This window comes from Apis dorsata, unplaced genomic scaffold (genome assembly GCF_000469605.1).
Source record: "Apis dorsata unplaced genomic scaffold, Apis dorsata 1.3 scaffold_360, whole genome shotgun sequence".
Classification (NCBI taxonomy): domain Eukaryota; kingdom Metazoa; phylum Arthropoda; class Insecta; order Hymenoptera; family Apidae; genus Apis; species Apis dorsata.
Window position 1 is genome coordinate 1 of NW_006263625.1, and position 9,750 is coordinate 9,750.

Consider the following 9,750-nt stretch of genomic DNA (forward strand, 5'->3'; position numbering starts at 1 on the left):
TATAATAATATATAATAATTTATATTAATATATAATAATTTGATAATATAATAATATAATCAAATTTAAATAAATTTAAATTTAATAATAATAATAAATTAGTACTAAACATTAGATATTTAATAACATAAAGAATAAAACACTCAATTTTATAGATTTTACGAGAACTAAATTTTGAATTTGATAATCTTGAAAGAAGATCGACAAATGGAAATGGAGCAGATGGTGATAATGTTCGTCTTTGGACAAATCATCGAGTAATGGAATGGCTCAGAGTAGTTGATTTAGCGGAATATGCTCCAAATATGAGAGGATCTGGAGTACATGGAGGTTTGATGATTTATGAAGGCAGATTTACTTCAGAATTATTGGCCACGTTACTTAGTATTTCTCCAGGAAAAACTCTTCTTCGTAGACATTTAACTACACATTTTAATCAAATTCTTGGAAGAGAAGTCGTACAAAGAAAAAGAGAAATTGAGAACACTCCTGGATTCATTCCACTTACGCTTACCGCTCGTTTAAAGGTAATTTCTATTATTTTAAAATGTTAATAATACTACAATCTTTAGTTTCTTGAAAGGAATTGATTCATTAATTGTTTACTATATATTTGCTATTCTTGAAAAATCGACACTTAAAAAAAAATATTAATAAATTTATTAAAAAATCAAAATTTATAAAAAAATATCAAACAATTTGTGAACAAACTTCTACATAGGTCATGAATAAAGATTTACAAAAAATTTTATTTCATTCAGAAATATCCAATGAGAAGAATGTAAATATGAATCTAAAATATAAATTTAAGTTTATTTAGAGATATAGTAGTTATGAAATATGAGCTAATAATGTTCATGAAATGTTCATTAAAGAACATTTTTTTAATTCTGCATTACAAGCAGATTACGAATAATATGCAAATAGATAAGCAAACATTTAGAAAATGCGATTTTTAGGAAATTTAATTCTAATATTGAAAAATTTATTTTGTGAAAAATTTACGAATTCTGGTGAAGATGCATTTTTATATATACAAATTCCAATTTTGTCTCTAAATTAAATTATAATTCAATTAATCTAGGTACCTAAGAAATCTCAGTTTACTTTAAAACGCAAAAAAAGTAAAAATGAAGCAGATTATGGTAATTTGGTCTGTCCTCTGGAAATTTCACCTCCAGGTACTCCATCGACTCCTACTTCAACACCAGGCAGTCCTAATTTGAATTCACCAACATTTTAACAATCACAAATCATAGTCTTGTAAGTCTAACTTGACTAATACTAATTCTTTCATTCTTCATTATTTCTCTTATTTAATATTTGATTTATTTAATATTGATAATTTAATTCTACATTAGATATTTTATCATCTGTTATTATTAATTATAATAATATAAAAAATATAATTATATAATAATATAATTATAAAATATAAAAAATAATAATAAAAAAAATTAAAAATAGATATATTGTATATTGTTTGTATATTGTATATTAACACATAATTTAATTCATTTGTTAATTTTTCTTTTCTAACAAATACAATTTATTTTGAATACAATTACTAATTGATTATATAAATTTAAGTAATAATTTATTTTATTCTATTTAATAAAATAATGATTGCATAAATTTATTATAAAAATATAGATTGATATAATGATTTATATAATTGATATCTGTTTTTCGAATAATAAATTAGTTAAGAATTTATATATATAAAACTAAATGATGAATTGAATTATTTATATCGAAATACGGATAAACGAAGTTTTATTGTTAGTAAATTTTAATATTATCAATATTGTTAAGAAATTTTATCATTTATCTATTTATTCATTTTATATATTTCGTTATGTAATCATTTGTCAAACTTCTATTCATTTATTTATGCATTATTCTTAATATTATAGATTACTATATATTATAATATTTATTTAAGTTAATTAATTTTTTTCAGAATCAAAAAATAATAATCAGAGAAGAATGATTGGTTGCATTTGAAAAGTATAATTGCACCTATACATAAAAAAAGTGTTCTAGGGACCATCATTTTATCTCTTTAGTTTAAGTCTTATTATTTAATTTTGAATAATGAAATATTGAATAATGAAATATTGAATAATGAAAATAAATATATTAATTGCAAAAAAATAATTCTTTTTAGAAATATTTACATTTATGTTTTATTTATTTATTATGATATATACAGTAAAAATACTAAATTGATAAAAATTGAATAAGACTTAACCATGTAACCATGTAAAAATACGAATAATTAATGTATTTATAAAAAATAAACAATAAAATGTAAAGTGTAAACAATAAATATATATTATGTTTACACTAATATTATACAATAACAACTAAAGTCATGATTTTTATATGTGTCATATTTACATCAAATGAACAATTTGTACAATATGTACATTACATACAATACATATGTACATTATCAATTTTTCTAAGTGGCCTATGATTATATTATCTTTGTAATTTTACTATATATTCAATTATATTCAAATTTGTATTCTTATACATATAACTAGGTTATTAAATATATTAATTATCCAAAATTTAAAAAATTGTATACACTAATTTTTTTCATAAACCTATTGAATAATAAATTTTTGCATATTATTGAAATAAGAAATATATATTTTATACATATTATTTATTAAATATTTTTATTTTAAATATATGTAAATTATATTATTTATATATGTAAAATTTTAAATTTATTATAAATAAATCAATAATCTATTCCAAAATTTAATTAAATGTAATTATTTTCTAAAAATGGATTAAAATCTAATAAAAATCAATAAAACAAAATTAATTAGTTATCAACAACATAATTAAATGCTAATTATTAATTTCTTGATATTTTAAAAATAAATATAATATAATTTTTTTAATTTTAACTTATAAATCATTAAAAATATTCAATAAATTTATCTTTTATTTTTAATAATAAAAAGAGTTGTGTTGTATATTATATAAAAGTTATGTTTGTAAATATATTTATGAAATAAAATTATATTATTTTAAATTTATTATATTAATAAAATTTATACTATTTACACTATATCAATATTTAACTAAATAAATAAAAATCACAAATTCAATTTATATGAAAAAGTAAAATATATAAATATTCATTTTATTATTAATCTAGATATTTTTATTAAATATAAATCAAAAATATGTGATATATAAATAATTAATATTTTATATTTGAAATTTTATTCTTTAAAAAAAAATTAATATAAATAAATTAAAAATTCAATTAGATATAAACATATATTATATATACATATACTATATTCAATATATAGTTATTTCAATATAGATATACTTTTTATTGTCATGCGCGTTGATTCACATTCGTATTGTAAATAATCAGTACGCTGTGAGCAATTAAAGTAACAAAATGTGAAGAAAATGTATAATCTATGTTAACAATGGAAAACGATAGTTTAGCGATTGTTTATATTGCAAATGAAGAAAAAGAATTAAATCTTACAATTATTTATGGACAAACAATAGAAGATCTTTGTATTAAGGTAAGGTAGTGAAAGAATTATATTTCTTTCTCGATCTTATTATTAAAGTTAAATGAATATTATGTTTTGATATTTTGTAAGATATTGAAAATAAATTATTAATAATTAATAAAATAAAATTTTATTAATTATTAATCAGAAAGTAAAATGAAATTGAAATTAAATTAAAATTCAATTTTAACCTTTTTAAAATTAAAATAAATCTGAAATCTAAAATATACTTATATAAAATATCATTTAAGTACAGACAAATATTAGATTTATAAAGCTTTATTTATGTATTTATATAATAATATTGGGAATATTATATATTTGGAATTAAACATAATTTTGCTTGTTTTAATGTACATTTAATTTAAATAAATGATTTTTCAGATCTGTAGATCTCTTGGAATAGGTCCAATAGCCAGACATCTTTTTGCTCTTAGAAATCATTATACAAAACTTTGGTATTCATTATCATATCGTTTGGAAATGAAAAATAAAGATAAATTTGATTTTAGATTAAGATTTAAACCTTCAAGTTTAAAAAGATTAAAACAGATTGATGTAAATGCCTATGATTATTATTTTCAACAAGCACGTTCAGATGTTATGGATAATAAGGTCCCAGATATTGTTTATGAAATACATAAACAAGAATTGATTGGACTTGGTGTTACTGATATGTATAGGTTTGTATAATTCAATCTCAATCCAATTGAATCATTTAATGATTTATTTATCTTAACTTAAATTTCATGATAAAATTATATATTTTTATAATTAATTTTGCAAATAGTTCTATATAATTTTTTAAATAATATTTAATAAGTATAATTTGAAAGTATAATGAAAATTATTATTTTATAATTATTTTATATAATTAACTTATTCAATATTGTGATTTTTCCTTTTAAAAATTTGATTAATTAATCTAATTTTTGATAATTATAAAATTATTTTTTTTACTCTTTTACAGAGTAATGTTAGAAAAAGGAGTACCAAGAGAAACAGTGGAATCAGAATATAGAAAATATATTCCTAGGGAATGTATAAAACGTCATGCATTTTTCATTAAAAAACCAATTCATAATGCACTTCTAGAAATCTGTAAAATATCTGGATGTGATGCAAATTATGTTAAAGAACAATATTTGAAACAATTTGAATGTATGGCACCAAATTATCCATATGAAGAATATGAAGCTTTAATGGATAGAGATCTTCAAAATCCTCCAATAAAAGTGACTTTAAGGGTCAATGTAGATGAAATAAAATATTGTGAATTAAATGTTGCTTCATGGATTACATTATGTGCAATTGAAGATTTATGTTTTGTTTCTATAAGGTTTAAAATTTATCATCAACATAAACATTAATAACAAAATATAATATATTTTAATATAAATATCTTTTTGTGGTAGACATTTTATTATATATATCAAATTCAATTTTTCAATGATCAAATTTTATTATGTAATAATTTTTTTATTATATTTTTATTATATTTATATTTATATTATGTTTATTTTTTTATTTTAAAACATTTCTCAAAAAAATTAAAAATATTTTTTATTGAAAATAGTATATTTTCTTTTACTTAAAATGTAATAAATAAAACATTTTTTACAATGATATTAAATTACACATAATTTTTATTTATAATTGATTTTTTGTTTGCGTGCGCGTGCGCATATATTTTGTATGTAAAAACTATTTAATATTTTTTTTATTTTCTTTAGACAAGATAATACAGTGGAAATATCGAGGAAAAATGGTATACCTTCATATTTGAAATTTTCAAAAAATGCACTTTTAATGTCTTTTGTTTCTGCTCTGGATGGTTATTATCGTCTAGCAGTTAAATGGACATTTAATTTATGTGGAGAGATTGTCACTCCTTCTTTGGAAAGATTACATAAATTAAAGTGTCATGGTCCAGTTGGGTATGATTTCATTTATTTTATTTATTATATTTACAATATAAAATTTTATAAAAAAAATATATGTATATAAAAATATTGTAAAATTAAATTTTATTTTAGGCAAGAATTTTCATATACAAAACTTCAACAAAAACGTGCTAATAAACCAGGTTCTTATCTACTTAGAGAAAGTGAAACAGAATATAATGTATATCATTTGGATATATGTAATAAGGGAGGAAAATTATTTTCAAGGAGAATAGAAGAAAAGGTTCCAAACGAGTTCACTGTTAGTGGGATTCCTAATCGATACAATTCATTGGTACAATGTGTCTCATCTTTTCAAGATTCTGAAGGACAGCCATATCTTTCAGAATGTTTACCACCCTCAGAATATGGTAATTTAAATAAGTTTTTGTTCTTTATTTTATATTTTTATAACTGAAAATTTATTTTTTTATTTTATTTATAATTAATAGAATATTTTTATTGTTATAATTATTATATTATTATAATAACACAAAATAATAAAAGTAAGAAAAAATTAATTTTTTTTAGATAAGTCATCACTATTACTTTGTGCTCCTGAAAATGCTGTTAGTGAAGTTGCAGCTGATGAAGAAATTGTTGCTTCAGTTTTAGAAACTGGCCCTCATTGTGTATCTCAAAATCAATTAGAAATTTATAAACCTTTTTTAAAAACTATTAGAACTCAACAATATTCACCAACAACTCTTCACAGAGCGATTTGGAGGTTAACTAAAGGAAAAAAATTAGAAGTTGCTCTTAAAATTTTAAAACAAGAAGAAGAAGCAAATTATACAAAAGAATTTTTGGAACTTGCTGGAAAATGGTCTCAATTACGTTCAGGTACTCTTGTAAGGTAAATAATATTTTAAAATATAAAATAAAGTAATTATAATATTATAGTTTTCTATATTTTTAAAAAATGTAAAGTAATGTAATATAGATTAAAATATTTTAAATTATAATATAAAAAGGAATATTAATAATGGTTTTAAAAAATATGAAAAAAGAAAGAAAGAAGTCAAAAATGTTTTAAATTTAATTTATTAGATTATTCAATTATTATATTATTATGAAAATATTAAAATAGTAATTGTAAAATTTCAAAATGTATATTTTACAGAATTTTTAGTACTTTTTATTTCTTATCTAGTATTTACAACAAAAAATCTTATTACAGTAAATGATCTTACAATCAAATTTTATATTATTATAAAATTATAATATAAAATAATATAAACTATATTATTATAGTTATAATATATAGTTTAAGTTTCTTCAAAATTTTTATATAATAATCTAAATCTAAATATTGAATGAATAATCCAAATTAGTTTAATTTTTTGCACTCATTTAATATATACTTATTATATATTGATACTAGAATAATTTGTATGTTCTAGTAGATTATATGGTTTAACAGTAACACCATCAATTGGAATGCTCTTGGAATTGGTACGACATGGTTCACTTGATGAATATTTACGTAGTTCTTCTTCTCAAACTATTAAAACTGTAGATATGGTAGAAGCAACAGCCTGTTTGGCCGCTGCTCTTTGGCATCTTGAAGAAAATGGTGTAGTTCATGGTAACATTAGATGCAATAAGCTATTAGTACATGCCCATACTAATAACAGTTTTGTAGTAAAATTAGCCGATCCAGGAATATTTGTATATACAGAAACGGATATTCATTGGTTACCTCCAGAGACTTATAATGATCCAGAATTGGCCAGACATAGTTTTCAAGCAGATATTTGGGCTGTTGGAACAACAATTTGGCAAATATTTGCTAGGTAAATCTTTTAAATAATTATTAATTTTTACATTTTCATTATAATTTCAATTTAATATTATTGGTTTTAAAATATATATGTATTTATAATATATTTATAACAATATCAATTTATCATAAATATTTCATAAATGATTTAATACAATTTTAATATATAAAAATAATTTAATATTACTTTTTTTCAGAGGAGATACATTACAAGAATTTTCAAATGTTACTATTGTAAAAAAACATTATGAAGCAGGAAAACGTTTGCCTATTCCAAATGGTTGTCCTACAGAAGTTTATCGATTGATGCTTGAATGTTGGGGGGATTCAAATGGTTCTAGAAAACAACCTCAAGCAATTACAAGAGATATAAATCAAATTCTATATCAAGTATATAATTCTCGTAGAAGTCATGCATATGCAACAGCTTTTCCAAAATTACTTAATTCTCAATTAAAAAAGTTTGAACAAGGTAACTTTAATTCCAGTAATAATAAATCAATAAATAGTGAATCAAGAAGTAATACTCTTCTTATGGATAATACCAGTCTTCCCTGGAATGATACTGATGATAGTAAGATATAATTCTCTTCTGTTATATTGTTTTAGCAAAATCTTTAAATTTATTTTAATTTTAGATTTACAAGGTTTAATCAATACCAATGATAACTATATAGATAGTATAGAAGATCTTTCTGCATATTTAGCAAGAAGAGATTCAGAAAATTGCTCGATCTCTCAAAATAACATTCCTAATATGAATTGTATTGAACATTCTACTCAAGCTTTATGGATAGGACATCCTAGTGATTTAGGCGAGGTAATAAAATAAATTTAATAAAAAACTGATGAATTTTTATTATTTATATTTAACAGCATATATTAATAATATTTTATATAAATTTTTTTAGAAATTAATAGTTATAATTTTTTAGAAATTAATAGCTATAATAATATTTTTTAATAATAATAATAATTAAAAAAGAAAATGAATATATAATATTAATATAAAAATAGGTAATAGGAAGAAATGAATCTGGAACAGCAGAAGATTGTGGATCTGGAAGCAGCAATGGTTCTTTAGGTCAAATGCGAGGAATTTATGAATTAGATATTGATTGTAATGTAATTCTACAAGGTAAAATTGGTCAAGGCTTTTATGGAGAAGTTTATAGAGGCACATTAGAAAGAGAAAATGGAAAAGATATTGAACCACAACAAGTTGCTATAAAAAAATTAAAAAAAAAAAGAGCTCTTGAAACTGATATAAATGATTTTGAAAGAGAAATTACTATAATGAAGGTGATTATTTCAGAATTATTAATTAATTTATGATTTATTTTTTATATGACATTAATAATTATATGACATATATGACATAAAGTTATATGAAATATATGACATAATGTATTTTTTATATAATATAATAATTACAATAATAATTACAATATTGAAATTGCAATGAATATTAATTCCACATGAATGATTGTAGACTTTAAACCATCCAAATGTAGTAAAAATTCTCGGAGTAATATCAGAACCTGAAGTTTGCTTAGTAATGGAATATGTAAAACATGGTTCATTGCAAAGTTATTTAGCAATTCACAAACAAGAATTAACACATAGAAGATTATTGGGATTTGCTTTAGATATTGCAACAGGAATGGATTATTTAGGTAGTGAGGGTATTGTTCATAGAGATCTTGCTGCAAGAAATATTTTAGTTGCTGATGAAAATAAAGTTAAAATCAGTGATTTTGGATTAGCTCAAGTTATTGGAGAAAATGATTATTATATTTTACAAACTGACCGAAGTCTTCCTATTAAGTGGTAAGTATTATAAATTTAACAAAATTATATTTATAATATTTCTTACATATAATTCTCTTTCTTTAAGGTATGCTCCAGAAAGTATTAGAGATGGAAAATTTTCTATTCGATCGGATGTGTGGTCTTTTGGTGTAACAATGTATGAAACATTTAGTTTTGGAGAAGAACCACGTTTACCTGGTCTTGATTCTAATACAGAGCGACTTCAAAATGAACAAGAAAAAGGAAGTACTGAACTATTAGCTGCATTAGAAAATGGTATTCGTCTTCCTTGTCCATTTACTTGTCCACAAGCAATTTATGTAAAACTTATGCATCCCTGTTGGAATTTAAAAAGTCATAAAAGACCAGATTTTACAACACTTTGCAAAGATATTGAAGATCTTCTTACTCAATATTAAAAAATAAAAATAAAAAATATATATTAATTATATATTAATTTTGAAAAGAATTATTTTATACAAAAAGTTAACTTTAATTATATAAAAATTTTTATAATTTTAATTTTAATAAAATTGCATAAAATATATTTTCAATATTAAAAAATTAATGGACATTAAATAATACATATAACAATGATTCAATTTTAATAATTAAGTGCAATGTTACGAATTTAATTTAAATATTAAATTTA

The 9,750-nt window shown here is 20.8% G+C and overlaps 2 protein-coding genes across 7 annotated transcripts; both read left to right on the plus strand.

The window, feature by feature from the left end:
- Window positions 1-127: 127 nt before the first annotated feature.
- LOC102679024 (liprin-beta-2-like) lies at window positions 128-2,582 on the plus strand. Of its 3 annotated transcripts, XM_006618530.2 has the most exons (4): window positions 129-527; window positions 1,085-1,263; window positions 1,468-1,474; window positions 1,964-2,582. In XM_006618530.2, exons 1-2 carry the CDS (start codon window positions 261-263, stop codon window positions 1,241-1,243), a joined length of 426 nt encoding a protein of 141 aa, XP_006618593.1. In that variant the 5' UTR covers window positions 129-260; the 3' UTR covers window positions 1,244-1,263; window positions 1,468-1,474; window positions 1,964-2,582. The 3 variants fall into 3 exon arrangements, with proteins under 3 accessions (XP_006618594.1, XP_006618593.1, XP_031367765.1); XM_006618531.2 differs by lacking the exon at window positions 1,468-1,474 and having other exon boundaries at window positions 128-527; window positions 1,085-1,181; XM_031511905.1 differs by lacking the exon at window positions 1,468-1,474.
- Window positions 2,583-3,363: 781 nt separating this feature from the next.
- On the plus strand, window positions 3,364-9,544 carry LOC102679256 (tyrosine-protein kinase hopscotch). 4 transcript variants are annotated; one of them, XM_006618535.1, is made up of 13 exons: window positions 3,364-3,569; window positions 3,945-4,243; window positions 4,531-4,899; window positions 5,294-5,497; window positions 5,597-5,874; window positions 6,035-6,359; window positions 6,907-7,091; window positions 7,185-7,299; window positions 7,484-7,860; window positions 7,925-8,106; window positions 8,304-8,588; window positions 8,779-9,116; window positions 9,184-9,544. In XM_006618535.1, exons 1-13 carry the CDS (start codon window positions 3,459-3,461, stop codon window positions 9,515-9,517), a joined length of 3,402 nt encoding a protein of 1,133 aa, XP_006618598.1. In that variant the 5' UTR covers window positions 3,364-3,458; the 3' UTR covers window positions 9,518-9,544. The 4 variants fall into 4 exon arrangements, with proteins under 4 accessions (XP_006618598.1, XP_006618595.1, XP_006618599.1 ...); XM_006618532.1 differs by having other exon boundaries at window positions 6,907-7,299; XM_006618536.1 differs by having other exon boundaries at window positions 6,907-7,299; window positions 7,484-7,758.
- The last annotated feature ends 206 nt before the right edge of the window (window positions 9,545-9,750 follow it).

Coding starts and splice junctions, on each gene's coding strand:
- LOC102679256 (XM_006618532.1), top strand. CDS start 3,459: ATGTTAACAATGGAAAACGATAGTTTAGCGATTGTTTATATTGCAAAT. Junction 7,300..7,483: donor ATTTGGCAAATATTTGCTAG/GTAAATCTTTTA, acceptor ACTTTTTTTCAG/AGGAGATACATTACAAGAAT. Junction 8,589..8,778: donor GAGAAATTACTATAATGAAG/GTGATTATTTCA, acceptor GAATGATTGTAG/ACTTTAAACCATCCAAATGT.
- LOC102679024 (XM_006618530.2), top strand. CDS start 261: ATGGAATGGCTCAGAGTAGTTGATTTAGCGGAATATGCTCCAAATATG. Junction 528..1,084: donor CGCTTACCGCTCGTTTAAAG/GTAATTTCTATT, acceptor CAATTAATCTAG/GTACCTAAGAAATCTCAGTT.